The sequence below is a fragment of the Erythrolamprus reginae genome, chromosome 8, assembly GCF_031021105.1.
Source record: "Erythrolamprus reginae isolate rEryReg1 chromosome 8, rEryReg1.hap1, whole genome shotgun sequence".
Classification (NCBI taxonomy): domain Eukaryota; kingdom Metazoa; phylum Chordata; class Lepidosauria; order Squamata; family Dipsadidae; genus Erythrolamprus; species Erythrolamprus reginae.
Window position 1 is genome coordinate 56,930,515 of NC_091957.1, and position 24,836 is coordinate 56,955,350.

Below are 24,836 nucleotides of genomic sequence, written 5' to 3' on the forward strand. Positions count from 1 at the left end.
TTCCAGTAGCTAAAGTCAACCTTTTTTAAGTCCAACTACTTTCGTAAACTACTTAAGACTCACTTATACCGCCAGGCATGGCGGAGTTGAGACACTTTTCCCCCAGGCTATTTTTTATACTTTGTTTTATGTTTGGTATGAATGTTGCTGTGAGGCTTTTAAGTAATGATAGGGTTTTACATGTTTTTAATATTAGATTTGTTCCACTGTTATGTTGTTTTTATTGCTGTTATGAGCGCCCCGAGAGGGGCGGCATACAAATCTAATAAATATATATAATATAATATATATATATATACGGTACCCGTATGAGCACAAGTGTATAGTAAATGGGAGGAGAACAGCTGTTAAATCAGTGGTTCTCAACCTGGGGGTCATGACCCCTTTCAAACTACTGTTTCACAGGGGTCACAGGCCATTGGGAAAGACAAATTTCCCCTGGTGTGAGGAACTAAAGCTTCTATTCTGGCGCCTTGGATCATATTTTTACAATCCAACCAATCATGCGTTTACGGTGGGGGTGTCCCTCTGTGACCTTCCTGCCAATCAGCTTAAGGCTCTGTTGGGAGAATTGGCACTAGACTTATGGTTGGGGGTCACCACGTCGTTGCATTAGAAAAGTGGAGAACCACTGCTTTAAATAATGCGAATTCACAGAATGGTTCCACATGCACAAGAAAAACAAGTTAAAAGGGAGAAAGCCATTGTTCCATTTTGGTGGATAATGAAAAATCCTTTTCTCTATCACACAATACTAGGGCGAGGGGCCCCTCCCTAAAGCTCCCAGGTGAGAAAGTGAGGACAAATAAAGGGAAATATTTCTTCACCCGAGGGTCCTTGGTTTATGGGATTCCCTTCCAGAAGAGGTCATGACAGCTATCAGCCTGGAGAGCTTCAAAGCAGGATTAGACAGATTCATGGATGCCAAGTGTATCGGTGGTTATTGAAACGGATGTCCATGTGCCGCCTCTATGTTGGTTGAGGCAGACAGGGTTCCCTTGTGTCCCATTTGTTGGGGGTCAAGCGAAAGGGAGAGTCTTGCTTTCTGCTCAAGATCCCCGTGGACAATTGGGGGGCCACTGTGACACAGAAGGCTGGACTCGATGGGCTTTGGCCCCATTCAGCAGGGCTCTTCTTAGGTTCTTATGTCCATTTTAAAAGGGAAGAACTTGCAGGGAAAAAAATGGGAAGGATGGCTTATCTTTTCTGGAGTGTGCAAAACGGAATTGTCAGTAGAGGGAGACCTAAGCCAACGGGAAGGGGCGTGTACGGCTCAGGTGGTGGAATGTGACCCACAAATAGGTGGATAAAAGGAGGCAGGCCTTGGTCAGCCAGTTGGCCGGCATGCCCAGAAGAGGGCAGTCCCTTGGTTGAAATGGCTACGGGTCTGGTTTTTTTCACATGCTGAGGAATCCCCCATCCTGGATTCCTGCCTTTTACAAAAAAATATTTTTTTATATATAAAGTATCTTTATTGTTTTCCAGAAATAAAAAAGTAAAGAAAAGAAAAAGTAAAAAGATAAGGAGTAAAAGCAGTATTTCTCAAATGTTTTGTTCTAATTTAACAGATCTTAATCCATTTCTATTACCTTTCTGATACATTTCTTTATATTTTGTATATTTACATATCATCACAAGTAAATTTTACTAATTAATATAGAAAGAGACACATTGAGAAGTAAAAGAGTAATAAAAGTCATACTTCCTAAGGTAATTATCCTTTTGTATACTGATACTTTGTATTGTTACATTTTCAGCCTTTGTTTCGAATCCATTCATGCCATTTTTCCCAAATTCGTTTACATTTTTTACTTTCAATCCCCTTAATTGAATTTGTCATTTCATCCATCTCAATACATTTATATATTTTATCAATAATTAAGCTCTCCGGTGGAGTTTGTTCATTTTTCCATGTTTGTGCCAATGAGATTCTGACTGCAGTGCTTATATGTCTTATGAGGAAGAGCCTTGGTTTGGTATAAGATCTTTTCCAAATTCCTAAGAGTAAACCTTCTGGTGTGTATCCTATCCTCTCTGTTATAATTTCGGTGAGCCAATTCTGAGTTGTTTTCCATATTCTTTGAATTTTGGGGCAGGACCACCACATATGAAAAAAAGGAACCTTTTTGTTTTTTACATTTCCAACAGGTGTCTTGTAATGTCGGATATATTTTCGCTAATCTTGATGGTGGCATATACCATCTGTAGAAGAGTTTGTAATAATTTTCTTTATAGGCAGCTGACAGTGTTGTTTTAGATATTGTATTCCATGATTTTCCCCAATCTGCTAAATGAATATTTTATGCCACCTTTTTGAGTTAAAACAGTATTGCAAGGAGAGAGAAAAGGAATTCAAAATACTTTTTTTTATTAAAAAAAAGCCCCAAACAATTTTGAAAGTGAAATTTGTTTCAAACTCTGCTTTGCAGCATCTGGTGGAGCTCTTGAGCTAAGAGGAGGAGTGAACACGGCTGGCACAAAACCACAGGCCAGAAATAGACAAACCTGAGGCTTCAGTACAGCTGCTGTCTCAACGGCTCAAGTGGCAGTTTGCAAGACAAGGAAGGGCGAGTAATAAAGGGGTTTCCCATTTTTCTTTTTTTTTTGCAAAAGGCAAACCACCCACCACATATATTTTTTTTTTTTTTAAAAAAATGATCCCCTCCCTTGCAAACCTCAGCCCTCCTGAAAAGAAATAGAGCAGGATTCTCAGAAACGCAAAGCCCACTTTTAGCCTTTATGGCTCAAAAAATCATGCCTTGGGTCCAAAGACTGGGCATCTGCTTCAACTCAATAAACTAGGTTTAACATTAGGATAAACTAGGTTTAACATCAGGCGGTGGGGAAAGCGAGTAGAATGTTTGGCTGCATAGCTAGAGGTATAACAAGCAGGAAGAGGGAGATTGTGATCCCGCTGTATAGAGCGCTGGTGAGACCCCATTTGGAATAATACTGTGTCCAGTTCTGGAGACCTCACCTACAAAAAGATATAGATAAAACTGAACGGGTCCAAAGACGGGCTACAAAAATAGTGGAAGGTCTTAAGCATAAAATTTATCAGGAAAGACTTAATGAACTCAATCTGTAGAATCTGGAGGACAGAAGGAAAAAGGGGGACACAATCAAAATATTTAAATACGTTAAAGGGTTAAATAAGGTTAAGGAGGGAAGTGTTTTTAATAGGAAAGTGAACCCAAGAACAAGGGGGCACAATCTGAGGTCAGTTGGGGGAAAGATCAGAAGCAACGTGAGAAAATATTATTTGACTGAAAGAGTAGTAGGTGCTTGGAACAAACTTCCAGCAGACATGGTTGGTAAATCCACAGTCACTGAATGTAAACATGCCTGGGATAAACATAGATCCATCCTAAGATAAAATACAGGAAATAGTATAAGGGCAGACTACAGTAGTTGGACCAGGAGGTCTTTTTCTGCCGTCAATCTTCTATGTTTCTTGGAGAGGGGTGGCATACAAATCTAATAAATTTATTATGTTTCTAACTTTAGGGATTCTTTATTTATTTTTTATTTATTTATTTATTTGTCAAACAATTATAGGGCGATAATTTGTACATATAAAGCATTAGATAAGTAATGATAAGTCCACAGAGAGGGGCGGCATACAAATCCAATAAATAAATAAAATAAATAAAAATAAATGATAAAAAGTAGACAATAGGACAGGGACGGTAGGCACAATGGTGCGCTTATGCACGCCCCTTACAGACCTCTTAGATTCTTGGAGCTGAAGTCTACCCATCTTTAAGCAGGCTCTCTTGGGAGGGGGATTCTGGGAGTTGAAGTCCAAGGTTAAATTTAGCCGCTTTCCTTTGTGACATCAGCGGTGGTGGTAATGTTCTGTCTGGTTCTTCTGCAAAAGCGAATTGCACAAGGCGGTCGAGGCAAATGCAACAGACTTGTTCCTCCACTCCAAGCCAAACGAAGACGGTGTTTTCTAGCGACTTGGTGTGTGTTGCTATTGTTTTTTAAAGTATTCGACTGGTTCGTCCTCCTATAGGTGGAGGGCAATAGAGGAACCTTTTAACAGCTCGTTCTCCCACCTCAGAGGCAGCAGGATGTGGGTTTGGCTTTGGCTTCACCGTTGCACAAAAGAAGCTTAAGGACAGAACAGGCTTCAATCATGAACCCAGAGGAGCAAACGGTGACTTGGTTGATTTCCATGGGGGCTTTGAATTCCCCCAAAATGAGGGTCGAGGACCCCGTGCAATTCCTCAAAACATCTCTGAAAGACGGCGTTGTCCTTTGTAAACTCCTCCTTCGACTTCTGCCCGGCTCTATCAAAAAGGTAGGACCTTGAACGGTTTGCTGGCTTTCGAAAGATTGTAGATGGACTTTTGCGGAGCCAGAAAAGATCTTTGGGATTTTTGCCTTTCAGGATTAAGAAGTAAATTTTAATTGCATGCAATGGGGGGTGGGGGGAAACATCCTGGTTCCTCACACTGTAGGGCAGTGTTTCTCAAAGAGTGGGGCGGGCCCAGTGAAGGGCTACCAAAATTTTTACTACCACACCGTGGACATCACTTATGTAGGATGTCCTGCATTTTCTTTCAACAAGTTGAGTGCTCTGGGGTGGAGCTCCATTTTTGCTACCTTACTGTGTTCCCCCCCCACCTAGTATGGGCAGTAGCCCACCTTTGGGGGGGTATGGGGCAATACCAGGAGAGGCACGTGACCCCAGGAACGTGCTTTTTTTTTTTTACCTCCACAGGGAGTAGGGGGTATTTTGCACCGAACAATAGCACACAGCACAGAGCAGGAGATACGAAGCGCAAATAGCAAACCCTTAAGAGACACCATGGAAAAGAAAGGAGGAGAGAGACGGAGATCATAAGACAAACGTAACTCTCCCGAAAGCTAAGACGAGGAAATATGATGAAGAATATGTAGCGCTTGGCTTCACTGGGACTACGGTGGGAGACGAGGAAAGACCGGGATGTTTACTATGTCTAAAAATGTTGGCAGTGGACAGCATGAAGCCAAATAATTTAAGGCATCGCTTAAACACATGACACCCCAATCTGATAATCTGCTTGCTTTTTTTTTTTTTCAATGAAAACATGCCAGATAATTGCAAGCAACTATTCTGGTAGAGAGTTGGGGAGGCGGACACGAAATGTTTACTTGGGGGAGGGGGCCTGGGGGGCATAACATAAAATAATTGAGAAGCACTGCTTTACGGATAGGATCCCATATTCCCAGGGGAACCATAAGAAGCCCTGAAGATCTTGGAACAGTGCAAAGAAACAGAAAATATTTGATTCCTTTACAATCCAGTAGAATTCTTTCAGCTGGCAGAGTGGAAGAACGCGTCCAGTTTCTGGAATACTGTATAACCAAAGAAGACAAAATCAAAGAGGTTTTCCAATTTATAACAAGGTCCTTTTAGAGAGAGAAGAAGAGAGGGAATGTCTGGAGCCAATCCAAAATACTATTAGTTTTCTCGAAAGTTGTGCCACTCAAGCACAGATCTGGATTCAAGGCAGAGCCACCAGCTCAAATGGGACCCTACAAATTATTTCAGGTTTTCCCCCCCTCTCCTTCCACTCCTGTTCCCAGGCTATTGATTTTCAAAAGAGGGACGACTTAAGGGAGAGGATATTAACACTGATTTAAAAATCCATATACGTGGAAATTGAGAAGCCCTCCAGCAGAATACAGAAGTGGGAGATCTCTGAACTTTTAGACCCCCCCCCCCCCCCCGAGCATTTGGAAAGTGCAAGAGACCAATGGAAAACACCAACAAAGAAAGAAAGCGGAAGAAATAAACCATGTTGTCTCTTCGCCATTGTCTTGAGAGTTTGTTTCTCTCTTGAAAAAAAGGAAGTGTTTCTTGGAGTGCCCTCCCTCTCGAAATTGCTCTGCAGAAGTATTTAAAGTAGGGATCTCCAAACCTGGCAACTTTTAGGACTTGTGGACTTCAGCTCCCAGAATTCCTCGTGCTAGCTGAGGAATTCTGGGAGTTGAAGTCCACGAGTCTTAAAGGTTGTCGCCTTTGAAGGTCCCTGGTTTACAAGACCCTTTCAACCAGCCAACTTTCTTCCCCTATAACTCCGAGTGAGCCAATCCTGTAGGGGAGGATTTTTTAAAAAAAAGGAGCTAGAGGTATCACAAGCAGGAAGAGTGAGATTGTGATCCCGCTGTATAGAGCATTGGTGAGACCACATTTGGAATAATACTGTGTCCAGTTCTGGAGACCTCACTTACAAAGAGAGATTGATCAAATTGAACGTGTCCAAAAACGGGCTACAAAAATGGTGGAAGGTCTTAAGCATAAAACTTTTTGTTTTATGTTTGGTATGAATGTGTTGTTTGGTTTTTTAAATATGATAGGGTTTTATATGTTTTTTTAATATTAGATTTGTTTGGCATTAATATTGTTTTTATTATTGTTGTGAGCCGCCCCGAGTCTTCGGAGAGGGGCAGCATACAAATCTAATATATTATTATTATTATTATTATTATTATTATTATTATTATTATTATTATTATTAGGAAAGACTTCATGGATTCCATCTGTCTAGTCTGGAGGACAGAAGGGAAAGGGGGAACATGATCGAAACATTTAAAGATCTTAAAGGGTTAAATAAGGTTCAGGAGGGAAGTGTTTTTAATAGGAGAGTGAACACAAGAACAAGGGGGCACAATCTGAGGTTAGTTGGGGGAAAGATCAGAAGCAACGTGAGAAAATATTATTTGATTGAAAGAGTAGTAGATGCTTGGAACAAACTTCCAGCAGACGTGGTAGATAAATCCACAGTAACTGAATTTAAACATGCCTGGGATAAACACAGATCCATCCTACGATAAAATACAGGAAAGAGTATAAAGGCAGACTAGATGGACCAGGAGGTCTTTTTCTGCCGTCAATCTTCTATGTTTATAACACCGTAGTGTTAATTGGCCTGGATTTAAAAACAAAACAAGTTATTCCAAAATTTGACCGCCTGGTGCTTCAAATCCATTGCTTTATTTCAGCCATTTCCTGCCCGCATGACTGTTGCTCTCAGCTTCTGCTTCTTTAGTTGTGGAAGATCTGCTGATGTTGCTTCTTATGGGGCAAAGAAGAACAAGACCCATAGGCAGGAAGTTGCACCCCTGGCCTGGAATTTGAGGAATCTCCAATTCCAGACAGCCGCTGCAGACTTGATGTGAACAGTTTGGGCATCCTTTGGCAACATGACGGCTACTTTATTTTTCCTCCAAAAAAAAGATTAAAAACATGATGAGCCTCACAGCACACAGAGGGATTGCATTTTCAATACAGTTTTACTTGGGCAGCTCAGTCAATTACCATATGTATAAGATACACCCTTTTCCTCCCTAAAACAGGCTGATAATTTGGGTGCATCTTATACTCTGAATGTAGCTTTTTTCCCCAGCCCTAACTAGCTGCTAACGATCTTCCCAGCTCTTCCCTTGCAGGCTCTTTCATTGTTACTCTCTGCAAAGAATGTTTTCCAAAGCAGGCTTTTTTCCCCATTGCTCTAACTTGCTCCAAACAAGTTTCTTTCCAGCCCTAACCAGGTGCTAACAATGTCCCCAGCTCTTTCCAGCTTGCAAGCTTTTTCATTGTTACTCTCTGCAAAGAATGTTTTCCAAACTCTGTCCTTGTAGATTGTTTTTTCATTGCTTTACTTGCTCTGAATATTCATTTCCAGACCTCACCAGGTGTTAACAATATTCCCAGCTCTTACTGGCTTGCAAGCTCTTTCATTGTTACTCTCTCCAAAAAGGGTTTCTTTAAGCCCTAACCAGGGGATAAAATAATGTGCTGTAGCTGACCAGACTAAGGATGCTAGCCAGATGAATATCTGGTAAGCAGATTCTTTTCTTAGAAACATAGAAACATAGAAGACTGACGACAGAAAAAGACCTCATGGTCCATCTAGTCTGCCCTTATACTATTTCCTGTATTTTATCTTACAATGGATATATGTTTATCCCAGGCATGTTTAAATTCAGTTACTGTGGATTTACCAACCACGTCTGCTGGAAGTTTGTTCCAAGGATCTACTACTCTTTCAGTAAAATAATATTTTCTCACGTTGCTTCTGATCTTTCCCCCAACTAACCTCAGATTGTGCCCCCTTGTCCTTGTGTTCACTTTCCTATTAAAAACACTTCCTCCCTGAACCTTATTTAACCCTTTAACATATTTAAATGTTTCGATCATGTCCCCCCCTTTTCCTTCTGTCTTCCAGACTATACAGATTGAGTTCATGAAGTCTTTCCTGATACGTTTTATGCTTAAGACCTTCCACCATTCTTGTAGCCCGTCTTTGGACCCCGTTCAATTTTGTCAATATCTTTTTGTAGGTGAGGTCTTCAAAACTAAGACTCCAAAATCTTAGACTCCAAAAATACAATTAATCTTCCTTGTGCTCAATAGAACCAGCCTAAGACGGGTGAAATATAAATAATCATTTTAAAAGCTAAATAAAAATAAAAATATTGAAATACACAGAAGGGTATTCTGCTAGGAGTGGAGGAGTGGAGGGCTCTTCTAGTAAAGTATCTCTGGACATTTTCTAAAGCGTTTATGTCCGAAATGTGGTGTCGGTTCCAGACAGATGAGCTGTATTCAAGGATTGGTCTAGCAAAAGTTCACTCATCTTTTGTCCTTCTTTTGAAAACATCCTTCTAAACCCTGACTGTTACAGCCAGAGATGAGGCCATCATTGGTGCTCAATCAGCAAAGCAGGAAATCCTAAGAGCAGCCACAAAACTAAAGACTTGGAAACCGTCTCTCTGTAAACGAAACAGCCTTCACTCACCCTCATTGTTTTCCCCAGAAATACCTGTCAGAAATGGATTCCTATCCCTATCTGGACCGGGACTCACTGCTCACAGTCACTCATGCCCTCATCACCTCGAGGTTTGACTACTGTAATGCTCTCTACATGGGGCGACCTTTGAAGAGTGTTCGGAAACTTCAGATCGTGCAGAACGCAGCTGCGAGAGCAGTCATGGGCTTCCCTAGGTATTCCCATGTTACACCAACACTCCGCAGTCTGCATTGGTTGCCGATCAATTTCCGGTCACAATTCAAAGTGTTGGTTATGACCTTTAAAGCCCTTCATGGCATTGGACCAGAATATCTCTGAGACCGCCTTCTGCCGCATGAATCCCAGCGACTGATTAGGTCCCACAGAGTGGGCCTTCTCCGGGTCCCGTCAACTAAACAATGTCGGTTGGCAGGCCCCAGGGGAAGAGCCTTCTCTGTGGCGGCCCCGACTCTCTGGAACCAACTCCCCCCAGAGATTAGAACTGCCCCTACTCTCCTTGCCTTTCATAAGCTCCTTAAAACCCACCTTTGTCGTCAGGCATGGGGGAACTGAGACATCTCCCCCGGGCATATACAATTTATGCATGGTATGTTTGTATGTATGTTTGCTTATTAAATGGGCTTTTTTAAATATTTTAAATTATAATTTAGATTTGTCATGAATTGTTTTATTTTGTTGTGAGCCGCCCCGAGTCTACGGAGACGGGCGGCATACAAATCTAAATAATAAATAAAATAAATAAATAAATTCCTAGCGAAGAAAGCAAGATTTTTTTTTCAGGTTCTAAGGTCCTTGTGAGCTTCAGAAGGCAGTTTCAAGCGGTTTATTCCATTTTTAGTGGGGTTGTTGTGTACCTTTCCTCTCTTCAAAGAACTTCCCCGTTTCTCAAGAAGAAAGGAAAGAAAAAGAAATCAACCAGAGCTACAAAACCAGAAAGACTAGAATTATAATTAGAAGGTTTGGCAACCTTAGTTCAAATGCAGCTGTAACTGTTTTAAGGATCAAATTTGCATGGGAGCAAGTCTTTGAAAGACAAGACCTGGCTTTAAAGGTGGCCATTAACACCTGAAATTAGGCTGGCCAACAGCCTGGAGCAGTCCAGACAAAGTCCCTTGTGTAGCTTCTCCTATCCAATATCCAAGAAGCCCAACTGAATCAACCAAGCGGGTCAGAAGCCACCTAAGAAATTACTCTTTTCCTTGCTGGGATCCTTCTCCTTCCTCTTGAAGGCCTTGTGCTGTCTCACTCGTCTTACAAGCTATCTAGCTCTCTGCAGAAGACCTCCTCCATTGATGCTAAAGATAGATATAGATAGATAGATAGATAGATAGATAGATAGATAGATAGATAGATAGATAGATAGATAGATAGGCAGGCAGGCAGGCAGGCAGGCAGGCAGACAGACAGAGATAGGGAGGGAGGGAGGGAGGGAGGGGGAGAGAGCGGGGGGGGAGGCTGTGTGCTCCCTCCCATATTTGTCTATACCAGAGTGATTCAACAGAAAAAAAAACATATGGCTCTTCCCTGGTACAAAACCTGAGTGGAGGAGATCCTGAGGTTTAGAGGTTAAAGCTGTCACCTTCCAAGTTGGAGCCCACAGGTTCAAATCCCAGTAAAGGTATGGCTAGCTGAAAAGAGCAAAAGGGCTTGAAATAGATCTATACTAATCTCCCTTCCTTTTCATTATCAGCAAAAATATGTGACAGAAAGATAGATAGATAGATAGATAGATAGATAGATAGAGGAAGAAAGAAAGGAAGAAAGAAAGAAAGAAAGAAAGAAAGAAAGAGAAAGGAAAGAAAGAAAGAAAGAAAGAAAGAAAGAAAGAAAGAAAGAAAGAAAGAAGTGGATAGATGGATAATGATGGGTGGGTAGACAGAGAGACATGGATAGATAGATAGATGGATGGGTGGATGGATGGATAGATAGATAGATAGATAGATAGAAGAACAGAGTTGGAAGGGACCTTGGAGGTCATCTACTCCAACCCCCACCCACCCACCCACCCACCCAAGCAGAAGGCCCAACACCCTTTCTGACAGATGTCAGTCCAGTCTCTTCTTGAAAGCCTCCAGCGATGAAGCCCCCACAACTTCTGAAGGCAACTTCTGTTCCATCGTTCGATTGTTCTCACGGTCAGAAAAGGCCTCTTTTTCCCTAGGTTAAATCCACTTGGTCCATCACCCATAAATGTTCCCAGAATTGCTCAGCAGAGGCATCGCTTCCTCCAGTTCATATGTCTCTTCATCGCCAACCATCTTTCTCTTCCGAGGAGAGGGCATCTTATGGGGCCGTCCTTCAGCGCTAAGTCCTCAAGCTCTGGTTGGCTTTGGATTCATTTGTTCCATGGTTCTTCCTGAGCTGACAGCTTGTCTCTCCCCCCCCCCTTTCCCCACCCACCCGCAGTCCAACGTCTTGTGAAAATGCAGCGAGCACCAATCTGTCTCCTTCCTTTGTACGAACACTCAGGGCAAATGTTCTTTGAGAACAAAAGTGAGCCAGCTGACAGGAGTTGTCACAAGTTTCCAAATCTGTTGACTGTCGGATTTCGGTTCTTTTTTAGTATTGCCTGGAGCCCAAGACGGAAGCCGATTGCCTTGGCAATATCCAACAGTTTTTAAACGGGTGTGCGGAGCTGAAAGTGGAGGTAAGCGGCAACAGATAACAGCGCCGGGGAAGGGTCTTTGGATGGGTAGACGGTGGGTGGTAAGGAAGAGCTGCTGCGACTGGATGCCCTGAGCCAACGGTACCCCTTGAGGAGGTCTTCCTTGGGTTGAAGGAAGACGGAGGATTGTCTAGGTGGTTGTAGTAGAGCAGTGATTTTCAACCTTTTTTGAGCCGTGGCACATTTTTTACATTTACAAAATCCTGGGGCACACCACCAACCAAAATGACACTCTAAGACAGTACATATTATACATATTATCCCCCCTTGTGTGTGTGTGTATATATATACACACTCTTGAACCATTTCCAAAAACAGATGAGGGCTGTGGGGGTTTTTGCTCTCTTATTCTTTCCAAAAACAAGTGAGGGCTGGGAGGTTTTCCTCTCTTATTCTTTGGGTGCTTTTTATCATATGCTTTAAATCAAGAGTCAATTCTCTCTCTCTTTTGTTTCTATCTCTTTTCTTTCATTCTCTGCCTCAATCATTTTCTCATTTCTTTTTTCTCCCCTTTTTTCTCTCATTTCTCTCTCTTTCTCCCTTCCTCTCCTTGTCTCTCTCTTTCTTGCTTTCTTTCTCTCACTCACTCTTTTTCTGTCTCTCTTGCTTTCTCTCTCTTTCTCTCTCTTGTTTTTTCTCTCTCTTGCTTTCTTTCTCTCTCTCACTCTATCTCTCTCGCTTCCTCTCTCTCTCTCTTGCTTTCTTTCTTGCTTTTTCTCTCTCTCTCTTGCTTTCTTTCTCTCTCGCTTTCTTTCTCTTTCTCTCTCTCTTTCTCTCTCCCCTCTCGCGGCACACCTGACCATGGGCTGCGGCACATTAGTGTGCCACGGCACACTGGTTGAAAAACACTGTAGTAGAGGACCAGTCGTGGCTGATCTTCCATCTGCAAAATAATATATCTAAATAAATCCATTTTGGTTGGCGAGAGGGGTTTATTTCCAGCCTTGGGCTTCCATCGGAAATAACCAGCAGCTGAATCCAATACATTTTGTAAAGATGGAAAGATGGGTAGGTAGGTAGGTAGGTTGGTAGACAGACAGACAGACAGACAGACAGACAGAAAAGACCGATGATAGGCAGATAGGTAGAGATAGGTATGTAGTTAGGTAGATAGACAGACAGATGATAGGTAAATAAGTAGAGATAGGTAAATAGGTAGGTAGATAGACAGATGGTAGATAGATATACAGACAGACAGACAGATGATAGGTAGATAGGTAGAGATAGCTAGGTAGTTAGGTAGACAGACAGACAGACAGACAGATGATAGATAGATAAACAGACAGACAGACAGATAATAGGTAGATAAGTAGAGAGATAGGTAGGTAGGTAGACAGACAGACAGATGATAGGTAGACAGACAGACAGACAGATGATAGGTAGATAGGTAGAGATAGATAGGAAGGTAAGGTAGGTAGGTAGACAGACAGACAGACAGACAGACAGAGAGATGATACATAGATAGACAGATGATAGGTAGATAGGTAGATAGATAGGTAGGCAGGTAGATAGGTAGATAGATAGACAGACAGACAGACAGAGAGATGATAGATGATAGACAGACAGACAGACAGACAGACAGACAGATAATAAAGATAATAGACCGATAGATAGATAGATGCACAGGCAGTCAGACAGATATAGAATGGATGGGTGAATGGATCAATTGATGGATGGATGGATAATTATGGGTGAGTAGACAGATGGACATGAATGGAGGGAGGGAGGGGAGGATGGATGGATGGGTAAGGATGGGTGGGTAGACAGAGAGACATGGATGGCTGGATGGATTGATGAATGGATGGACGGACCGACGGATGGAACAAGAGAGAGCTGAGATTAGAGAAGCTCTCAGCAGGGGCTTTCTTTGAATCCAGACAATCTCCAGGCCTGGAGGCAGCTCCTCAGTCCTGAACTCTCTCGGAGTTCAGACCTTCTCAGAGAGGCTTCCCTCCAGTCGCCCCAATCCGGAGTCCAGCTAACGCAAGAACCGGACCGGCAGGTTTTGAGGCTTCCCAAGGGCGAGCCGCCTTTCCCCAGTCTCGTCTCTTTCGGTTGTATCTTCTCTTCAGGAAGGCTGGTGGTTCCCTTTGCTTTTCCCTGGCCGCCTGCTCCGCTTCCTGGGTTTAAAGACCCACCTAGGGGGGGGGGAGATGGAGGGTCGGTTGCAGGGGGGGCGTGGAAGAGAAGAAACCCACAATGGAAAAAATCGGGTGATTGCAATTCTGCACCACCAAGTCTCACCAGGTGCCATCTGTGAGTCTGGGGAGGGGATTCCTCCCCCCTTTCCCAGCCCCCTCCCATTGTTCCAGGGGGGGGACAGATTGTTTCTGGCTAATGATTCAGTTCCTGGCCCAGAACAAGGTGGGGCAAAGTGCCAATATTTGTAGAATAGAATAGAATAGAATAAAGGATAGAATAGAATAAAATAGAGAATAGAATAGAATAAAGAATAGAATAGAGAATAGAATAGAATAAAGAATAGAATAGAATAAAATAGAGAATAGAATAAAATAGAGAATAGAATAAAGAATAGAATAGAATAAAATAGAGAATAGAATACAGAATAGAATAGAATAAAGAATAGAATAAAGAATAGAATAGAATAAAGAATAAAATAGAATAAAGAATAAAATAGAATAGAATAAAGAATAGACTATAGAATAGAATAGAATGCCTGGATTCGATCTGGTGGTCATAATTGGGAAGGGGGTAGGTGTGAAAAAGGCCAGCTTCCAAGGGACGCCGCCTGTATCCCACCCACCCACTAGAAGAGCCCTCCACTCCTCCACTCGCATCAGAATCCCCTACTACAGAACTAGACTCACAATCCTAGGTTTAGAAAGCTTAGAACTACGTCGCCTTAAACAGGACCTAAGCAGAGCCCATAAAATCATCTGCTGCAACGTCCTTCCTGGATGGCTGCTTCAGCTTCAACCACAACAACACACGAGCACAGAACAGATACCAGCCCCCGCTCTAAACTCGACTGCAGGAAATACAACTTCAGTAACCGAGTTCTAACGCAACACAGTTCTAGGCTGCATTAACAGAGGGAGAGAATCAAGATCACGTGAAGGGTTAATACCACTTTACAAGGCCTTGGTAAGGCCACCATTGGAATACTGCACTCAGTTTTGGTCGCCATGATATGAAAAGGATGTTGAGACTCTAGAAAAAGTGCAGAGAAGAGCGACAAACATGTTTAAGGGACTGGAGGCTAAAACATATGAAGAATGGTTGCAGGAACTGGGCATGGCTAGTTTAATGAAAAGGGGGACCAGTGAAGACATGATAGCAATCTTCTAATATCTCATTGGTTGCCACAAAGAAGAGGGAGTCAACCTATTCTCCAAAGCACCTGAGAGTAGAACAAGAAGCAATGGGTGGAAACTAAACAAGGAGAGAAGTAACTTAGAACTAAGGAGAAATTTCCTGACAGTCAGAACGGTTGATCAGTGGAACAGAAGTTGCCTCCAGAAGTTGTGACTGGCCCAACACTGGAGGTTTTTAAGCAGATGTTGGATAACCTTCTGTCTGAAGTAGTGTAGGGTTTCCTGCCTAAGCCGGGGGTTGGACTAGAAGACCTCCAAGGTCCCTTCCAACTCTGTTGTATTTATTACAAGCCCTGCAGATCGCACCACCACCGGGCTGGAGGGGGGGGGGAGGCAGCTGGCTCCGGCGAAGGCAGGCGGGGCGAGGGCGCTTCCCTGCAGCCGAAGCGGCGGTGGGGGCGCTCCGGAGCATCGCCCCTGCCTGGCTGCCTCCCGCTGCCGCCGCCTGTCACTTCCCCTGCTTTGCGCCGCCCGCCCGGCATCCAGCTCCGGGTCAGCCCGTCCCTGCCCAACGGGGCTCCGCGATCCGCAGGCGGGCGGGCTGGAGCGCAGCGCTTGAACCCCCGGAGCCTTTGCCTTCCTTGCTTTCTTTCGTTGCTTTCTCCTCTTCCTCCTTCTTCTCTTCCTTTTCTTCCTCCTTCTCTCCCTTCTCTTCCTTTTCCTCCTCTTCTCTTCTTTCTCTTCCTCCTACTCCTCTTCCTCCTACTCCTCTTCCTCCTTCTTTTCCTCCTTCTCTTCCTCCTCCTCTTTCTTCTCTTCCTCCTCCTCCTTTTCCTTCTCTCCTTCTTTCTTCTCTTCTTTCTCTTCCTCCTTCTCCACCTTCTCTTCCTTCTCTCCCTCCTCCTCCTTCTCTTCCTCATCTTCCTCCTCCTCCTCCAGCTCCGCGTCCCCTCGGCGCCTCTCCACCCCGCGCAGGGGCTCCCCAGGCCGACCCCCGGCCCGTCTCCGTCCCTTCCCGGGCCTTGCAGGTAAGCCGCCGTCTCTTCCCTCGCCCGCTTTCTCTCCGGAGCCTCCCGGGTCCCGGTTTCTTTTGGGGCGACCCAAAGAGAAGGAAAAAACCCCAGCTGCTGCGCCCCTCCGTCCTTTTTTCCTTCCTTCCCCGCCGGCCTTGGGTCTCGCCCGACCCTCCAGATGTTGCAAGGGGTCCCCTTCCACATCTGTCGGGCGTCCTCTTGCTGTGCAGAATCCTTGGGTGCTTCCAGAGCCCGTTGGATGTCGGGATTGGACATCCAGGCCCATCCTCCCCTGCTAGCCTTTGCTCTCCGTGGAGGGAGGGGGTGATATTCCAGTTGGAAGGGCTCTTGGTCCTGCTTGGTGGTCAGTCGGGGCTCTTAGAGGTCAAGCTGGGAATTCTGCTGTCCCTCCAGAAAAACGATTTCATGTTTTTATTTATCCTGCTGTCCCTCCAGAAACAGCTTCATGATTTATATTTCTCCTGCCTTAAGAATTGCTCCTCTTAGAGGCAGAAGTAATAAGGGGGGGGGGGGGGAGAACTGAAGAGTCTGGGGGGGAGAGACAGGGGGCAGGCAAGGGGGCTGGCAATTGAAAGTCCAGAAGGGGCATCCTGGGACCCCCTGAAGGGTGAAAAAAGCTGGGACAATTGGGCAATGTCTTTCCTTGGGGTGAAGTTGCACAGGCAAGAATTACCCCCAACCTGGTGGTTTTTAAAACCTGTGGACTTCAACTCCCAGAATTCCCCAGCCAGCTGTCTTCAAATGACCAAGTTTGGAGACAGCCCCCTCCCCTGTTCTATTTAACTATTGATTTTATTTTATTTGTTTTGTTTATTTTTCAAACATGTATAGGATAGTAGTAGCTTGTATAAACGTAACAGAAATAAAAAAGTAACGATAAATGAGGACAATAGGACAGGGATGGTAGGCACAGTGGTGCGCTTATCTTAGAAACGGGGAGAGGTGGACGTTAGACAGTCTAAGGTTAAAATTTGGGGGGGTTGGGGGAGAAACCACAGAGTCAGGTAGCGCATTAAAGGCATTGCTCACTCTATTGCTGAAGTCGTGTTTTCTGCAGTCGAGTTTACATTGAGTTTGCATCTATTACATGCTCTTGTGTTGTTGTTGTTAAAGGTGAAGTAGTCGCTAACAGGAAGCACATTATAATGTATGCTTTTGTGAACAACAGTTAAATCAATTCGGAGGCGACATAGTTGTAAATTTTCTAAACGTAGTGTTTGAAGTCTAGAGAACTAAGGTAATTTGTTAGGTGATTTGTTTATTTATTTGTTTATTTAATTTGATTGTTTAATGTGTTTGTTTTTTATCTAAATAATAATAATAATAATAATAATAATAATAATAATAATATTTCTATGCCACCCTTTTCAAAATTTTAACCTTAATCTAACGTCGACCTCTCCCCGTTTCTAAGAGGTCTGTAAGGGCCGTGCATAAGCGCACCACTGTGCCTATCATCCCTGTCCTATTGGCCTCATTTATCGTTACTTTTTTATTTCTGTAACGTTTATACAAACCAGTACTACTATCCTATACATGTTTGAAAAATAAATAAAACAAAACAAATAAAATCAACATAATGAAAACAACCATTCTTCCCTAAATTATAATTTATTAATACCAAAATATGTTACGAAAAAAGAAAAGGGAATTTTCCAATTGTGCACATGGTGGAATGCCTCTTATGAAACGATGCACGGCATTCTGGCTGCCACAGATGGTGCCCCTTCTTCTCCCCCCCCCCAAAAGCCCTTTCATTAGTCATTCCTACCGCTATGGCGCTTTTTATCCTGGTCTGTCTTAATGGGAGAAATCGTAGACTAAAATAGAGCTGCAAGGGACCTTGGAGGTCTTCTAGTCCAACCCCCAGCTCAAGCAAGAAATCCAATACGATTCTCGACAAATGACTCCCCAAACTCTTCTTTAAAAACCTCCCGTGTTGGAGCACCCACAACTTCTGGTGGCAAGCCGTCCCACTGGTTAACTGTCCTCGCTGTTAGGAAATTTCTCCTTAATTCCAGGTTTGCTTCTCCCCTTGGTTAGTTTCCACCCATTGCTTCTTATCTTCCCTTCTGGGGCTTTGGAAAATAAGCCGACCCCCTGCTTCTTTGTGGGAGCCCCTCAAATACTGGAAGACTCTTGTTTTATGTTTATTTTATTTGTCAAACATGTATGCCCATGTTACACCAACACTCCGCAGTCTGCATTGGTTGCCAATCAATTTCCGGTCACAATTCAAAGTGTTGGTTATGACCTATAAAGCCCTTCACGGCACCGGACCAGAATATCTCCGGAACCGCCTTCTGACGCACGAATCCCAGCGACCGGTTAGGTCCCACAGAGTTGGCTTTCTCTGGGTCCTGTCGACGAAACAATATCGTTTGGTGGGACCCAGGAGAAGAGCCTTCTCTGTGGCGGCCCCGACCCTCTGGAACCAGCTCCCCCCGGAGATCAGAACTGCCCCACCCTCCTTGCCTTTCGTAAAGTTCTTAAGACCCATCTCTGCTGTCAGGCATGGGGGAACTGAGACATCTCCCCCGGGCCTATACAGTTTGTACATGGTATGTTTGTGTGTATGTTTGCTTTTAATAATGGGGTTTTAGTGTTTTTAAAATTATTAGATTTGTTCTTACATTGTCTTTGTTATTGTTGTGAGCCGTCCCGAGTCTACAGAGAGGGGCGGCATACAAATCTAATAAATAAATTAAATAAATAAATAAATAAATAAATGTATAGTATAGTAATAAACCTAACATAAGTAAAAAAGTAACGATAAAAGCGGTCAATAGGACATTAGTACAAGGATAGTAGGAACAGTTGTGCGCTTATGCACGCCCCTTACAGACCTCTTAGAAATGGGGAGAGGTCGACTGTAGACCATCTAAGGTTAAAATTTGGGGGGTTAGGAGTAGAAACCACAAAGTCAGGTATTGTTGAAGTTATATTTTCTGCAGTCGTATTTGGAGCAGTTTACAGTTTACAAGTCTGCGGAGAAGGGCGGAATACAAATCTAATAAATTATTATTATTATTATTATTATTATTATTATTATTATTACATTGAGTTTGAATCTATTATGTGCTTGGGTGTTGCTGTGGTTGAAGGTGAAGTAGTCATGAACAGGAAGGACATTTTGCTATATGATTTTATGAACTATACTGCTAAAAAAAACCCAAAGGGAACACTCAAATAACACATCCTAGAGCTGAACGAATGCAATATTCTCATTGAATATTTCATTTGCACAACTATTCAATTTGCACAACAGCATGTGAAATTGACTGTCAGTCAGTGTTGCTTCCTAAGTGGACAGTTTAATTTCACAGAAGTTTGATTTACTTGAAGTCATATTCTGTTTTTAAAGTGTTCCCTTTATTTTTTTTTGAGCAGTGTACATTTAGATCGGAATACTTTATCAGAATATTGTGTGAATTCAGCTATGTGATTATTTCCAACACTAGAATACCACTGTGTGATTTTGTTTCTGATTGCATCGCTTATCTGAGTGTGTATTTACGGGTAGATAACAATCTTGGGAAAATGGACGATATTTGTTTGCAAGAACAAAATGTATTCCAACACACATCTCCTGTGACCATGCGCTGATCCTGCCTTAAACCAGCCATAAATGTGGCCTCTGCTATTAAATTGCCAGAGAAGAGATAGAACCACAATCCAGAATCACGGAGTGGCATAGATTATAGTTTGGCCCTGCAAACTGTTCTTCAAATAAACAAACCCTGTTCCTTTCTTTAGAACTCTAAATTACAGTCTTGAGACCACGGAATAGCCCTGGGTTGGCCTGGCATGCACAGAAAACCACAGCAGCATAGCGTTTGGGGGGTCAGATGCAAAACAGCTGACGTCCAGGGAAAAAGTTACTTTTAAAATTTAACTCGCCTTTAGTGAAACAGTCTGTCTCGAAGATTTATTTATTTATTTAGTCCAGTACATAATACTCATTGAAGAGAATAGATATTTAGTAATACAACTAAAGAAACGAATTGAAGAAAAGATATAAGAGTATAGGTGAACAAATTTGAAAGGAAGAAAAGATAAATGAGATAAGGAGAGACAATGGGACAGGGGACGGAAGGCACGCTGGTGCACTTATTCACGCCCCTTACTGACCTCTAAGGAACCTGGAGAGGTCAATCGTGGATAGTCTAAGGGAAAAATGTTGGGGGTTAGGGGTTGACACTACTGAGTCCGGTAATGAGTTCTATGCTTCGACAACTCGGTTGTTGAAGTGTCATAATTTTTACAGTCAAGTTTGGAGCGGTTAATATTAAGTTTGAATCTGTTGCGTGCTCTTGTGTTGTTGCGGTTGAAGCTGAAGTAGTCCTTGACAGGTAGAACATTGCAGCATAAGATCTTGTGGGCAATACTTAGATCGTGTTTTAGGCGTCGCAGTTCTAAGCTTTCAAGACCAAGGATTGATAGTCTGCTTTCGTAGGGCATTCTGTTTCGAGTGGAGGAGTGAATGGCTCTTCTGGTGAACTATCTTTGGATATTTTCAAGGGTGTTGATGTCCGAGATGTGGCATGGGTTCCAGACAGATGAACTGTATTAAAGGATGGGTCTGGCAAAAGTTTTGTAGGCTCTGGTGAGTAGTGTGAAATTGCCGGAGCAGAAGCTGCGTAGGATCAGGTTAACAACTCTAGAAGCCTTTTTAGCGATATTGTTGCAGTGGGCTTTAGCACTTAGATCATTTGATGTTAGTATTCCAAGGTCTTTTACTGAGTGGGGGTTGGCTGGGAGATTTTGTTTATTCAGTTTATATGATGGTGGAGCTGCCCTTTGGGTAAATGGATTCTGCAGCTTCTCAGTCTGGAACCCACATTGCATTTCGGACATATAGAAAATGTCCAGAGATACTTTACTAGAAGAGCCCTCCATTCCTCCACTCCCAACAGAATCCCCTACGCAACTAGACTTACAATCCGAGGTTTAGAAAGCTTAGAACTACGTCGCCTTAAAGATAACCTAAGCATGACTCATAAAATCATCAGCTACAATGTCCTTCCTGTCAACGACTACTTCAGCTTCAACCACAACTACGCACGAGCACACGACAGATACAAATTTAAAGTAAACTGAAAGAGTCGTAGATGTTTGGAACAAACTTCCAGCAGACGTGGTTGGTAAATCCACAGGAACTGAATTTAAACATGCCTGGGATAAACATAGATCCATCCTAAGATAAAATACCTCCGGAACCGCCTGCTACCGCACAAATCCCAGCGACCGATAAGGTCCCACAGAGTTGACCTTCTCTGGGTCCCGTCGACTAAACAATGTCGTTTGGCGGGCCCCAGGGGAAGAGCCTTCTCTGTGGCGGCCCCGGCCCTCTGGAACCAACTTGCCCAAGAGATTAGAATTGCCCCCACCCTCCCTGTCTTTCGTAAACTACTCAAGACTCATTTATACCACCAGGCATGGGGGAGTTGAGATATTCCTTCCCCTAGGCCATTACAAGTTATGCATGGTATGTTTGTGTGTATGTTTGGTTTTTATAAATAAGGGTTTTTAGCTGTTTTATTATTGGATTGTCACATGCTGTTTTTATCATTGTTGTTAGCTGCCCCGAGTCTACGGAGAGGGGCGGCATGCAAATCCAATATATTATTATTATTATTATTATTATTATTATTATTATTATTATTATTATGTAGTATAAGGGCAGACTAGATGGACCAGGAGGTCTTTTTGTGCCGTCAATCTTCTATGTTTCTATGTTAAACCGCTCTAAACGTGACTGCAGGAAATACGACTGTAGTAACCGAGTAGTTGATGCCTGGAATTCACTACCAGACTCTGTAGTATCATCACCTAACTCCCAAAACTTTACTCTTAGACTCTCCACTGTTGTCCACTCCCAATTCCTAAGAGGTCAGTAAGGGGCCTGCATAAGTGCACCAGTGTGCCTTCCGTCCCCTGTCCTAATGTTTCTCTCTTACTAGTATTTTAAGGAGCAAAATGCACCAAAGCCAACCAGTTGCTACAAGAAGGTGGGATGAATGTGAAAAACCCAAGCAAATCTAAATATATCCATCCCTCAAAATTAAAGCCAGAATGGGGCTGTGTTAAAAGTATCGGTGTTGACTCATCGACGTGGCTGTTTATTTTTTAGAAAATCCCAGCGTTCTCCACCCCTGCGGTCGAGGATTATGGGAATTGAAGTCTGCACATTGGGAGGGTGGAGATCTGGGGTGGCTTAGCAGCTCATAAACCTAGTTAATATATCTAGGAAGCTCACCAGCCTTAGCAACAGGCATTGGGAGGTAGACTGCCCCTAAACGTGGAGCTTTTCATACTCACAGCAACTGTAACCACTCTAAATATTTGGAATCTGTTTCCTAAATTAAATTAGTAATTTTTATCTGCTAAGAATGTATTGCTGTTATTTTTCTCATCCTTCCTGTTACCTGTCTCCTTCTACTGATGGCTATAACCTTGTTGCTTTCGTATCTTTGCCATTTATATTGTTTAATTAATTTCATTTCATTTATTTAACTTCTAAGCCATCCAATTCCTAGTGGATTCTGGGCGGCGTACAGTCATAGGTAATATAAAACAATAAAATAATGAAGTTTAGTTTATTATCATGGTTGGCATCTAGTTTCCTGGCATGGTTTTGATTGCTTATTTAGTATCCTATGACTATCGATAAGTGTTGCATCTTATGATTCTTGAATGTATTTTTTTAATGTACACTGAGAGCTTATGCACTGAAGATAAATTCCTTGTGTGTCCAATCACACGATCAATAAATAATTCTATTCTGTTCTGTTCTATTCTTACTCTTATTGCTACCCCTACCCCTACCCTACCCTACACTATTCCATTCCATTCCATTCTTACCCCTACCCTATCCTACCGTGCCCTACTCTATTCCATTCCATTCCATTCTATTCTTACCTGAACCCCGCCCTACTCTATTCTATTCCATTCTATTCTACCCCTACCCCTACCCCTACCCTACCCTGCCCTACCCTACTCTATTCCATTCCATTCCATTCTTACCCCTACCCTGCCCTACTCTATTCCATTCTATTCTTACCCCTACCCCTACCCTACCCTGCCCTACCCTACTCTACTCTATTCCATTCCATTCCATTCTATTCTTACCCCTACCCTATCCTACCGTGCCCTACTCTATTCCATTCCATTCTATTCTTACCTGTACCCCGCCCTACTCTATTCTATTCCATTCTATTCTACCCCTACCCCTACCCTGCCCTACTCTATTCCATTCCATTCCATTCTTACCACTACCCCTACCCCTACCCTGCCCTACCCTACTCTATTCCATTCCATTCTATTCTTACCCCTACCCTGCCCTACTCTATTCCATTCTATTCTTACCCCTACCCCTACCCTGCCCTACCCTACTCTATTCTATTCCATTCTATTCTTACCCCTACCCCTACCCTACCCTGCCCTACCCTACTCTACTCTATTTCATTCCATTCCATTCCATTCTATTCTTACCCCTACCCCTACCCCTATCCTGACCTACTCTAGGTCTATTCCATTCCATTCTTACCCCTATCCCTACCCCTACCCGACTCTATCCTACCCTACCCTACCATACTCTATTCCTTTCCATTCCATTCTATTCTTACCCCTACCCCTGCCCTACCCTACCCTACCCTACTCTACTCTACTCTACTCTACTCCACTCCACTCCATTCCATTCCATTCCATTCTATTCTACTCTATTCTATGCTGCAAATACTTGTGCTATGTTTCTTCTTTTCTTCTTTTCATTTTTTTCGTCTTTTTCCCAGCAGTTTGATGCCCACGATCTCTATTCCGGAGAAAACTTCTCCCGGGTACTGTCTGCCCTTTCATCTCTCAACAAAGCCACGGAAGGTAAGGCAGAAAAAAAGGAGAATGTCACAATATTTCCCTGCAAACGTCTCTTGCCTTTGTTTCCCAGCTTTGTTCTGAGCTCCAAAGCTTCCCTCCCCCCCCAGGCGAGCAGCTCACTAAAGACAACCGTGGCTAGTTTCAAAAAGCTAAGCCGGGTTTGCAAGCGACCACAATATCTTGGGCTGTAGACCAGCTCTGAGAGGGGGGGGGGAGACATTGAAAGAAAATAGAGGCAAACTTTCCATGTCGTTGCTAAATAAAAGCTCAGGACGTGTCCACAGAGGACTCCGAAGTCAAGCTAGGCTTGAAAGAGGTTTTATCTTGACATCTACACACGCACACATATACACGCACACACAAAGCCCCATCTATTTGCAGAAGAACAATAGAAGAAAAATTTGGCTGTTCCTATAGAAACTGCGGCTTATTCCTTTTCAAAGATGAAAGTATGTTCCAGTTTTGTTCTTTACTCCTTTACCATTTATCCTTTCCTTTCCTTTCTTTTCCTTTCCTTTCTTTCCCTTCCCTTCTTATTTTATTATTTATTAATCAGATTTGTATGCCGCCCCTCTCCGCAGACTTCTCTTCCCTTCCTTCCTCAAATTTCTTTCCTTCCTTAAAAATAACCTTCTTTCCTTCCCCAGAATAAATCTCCTTCCTTCCTTCATTACTTCCTTCCTTTGTTCCTCAAATCTCTTTCCTTCCTTAAAAATAACCTTCCTTCCCCAAAATAAATCTACTTCCTTCATTCCATCCATCCTTCTTTCCTTCCTTCCTTCCTTAAAAATAACCTTCCTTCCTCAAAATAAATATCCTTCCTTCCTTCCCTCCCTCCCTCCCTCCTTCCTTCCTTCCTCAAATCTCTTTCTTTCCTTAAAAATAACCTTCCTTCCTTCCCCAGAATAAATCTCCTTCCTTCCTTCATTACTTCCTTCCTTTGTTCCTCAAATCTCTTTCCTTCCTTAAAAATAACCTTCCTTCCCCAAAATAAATCTACTTCCTTCATTCCATCCATCCATCCATCTTTCCTTCCTTCCTTCCTTAAAAATAACCTTCCTTCCTCAAAATAAATCTCCTTCCTTCCTTCCTTCCTTCCTTCCCTCCCTCCCTCCCTCCTTTCTTCCTCAAATCTCTTTCCTTCCTTAAAAATAACCTTCCTTCCCCAAAATAAATCTCC

At 43.0% G+C, this 24,836-nt stretch overlaps 1 protein-coding gene across 3 annotated transcripts in view; it reads left to right on the forward strand.

Annotated features, from left to right (window-relative positions):
• The first annotated feature begins 4,135 nt into the window (after nucleotides 1-4,135).
• Nucleotides 4,136-24,836, forward strand: part of ARHGEF6 (Rac/Cdc42 guanine nucleotide exchange factor 6) — a 57,794-nt gene continuing 37,093 nt past the window's right edge. The window contains exons 1-3 of one of the 3 annotated variants that reach the window (XM_070760020.1): nucleotides 4,136-4,306; nucleotides 11,371-11,454; nucleotides 23,575-23,659. In XM_070760020.1, the coding sequence (XP_070616121.1) occupies nucleotides 4,142-4,306; nucleotides 11,371-11,454; nucleotides 23,575-23,659 (334 nt within the window). In that variant the 5' untranslated portion in view covers nucleotides 4,136-4,141. Of the gene's footprint in view, nucleotides 4,307-11,370; nucleotides 11,455-15,214; nucleotides 15,776-23,574; nucleotides 23,660-24,836 lie in introns of those variants that run through there. The other 2 variants (XM_070760018.1, XM_070760019.1) reach the window with 2 other exon arrangements.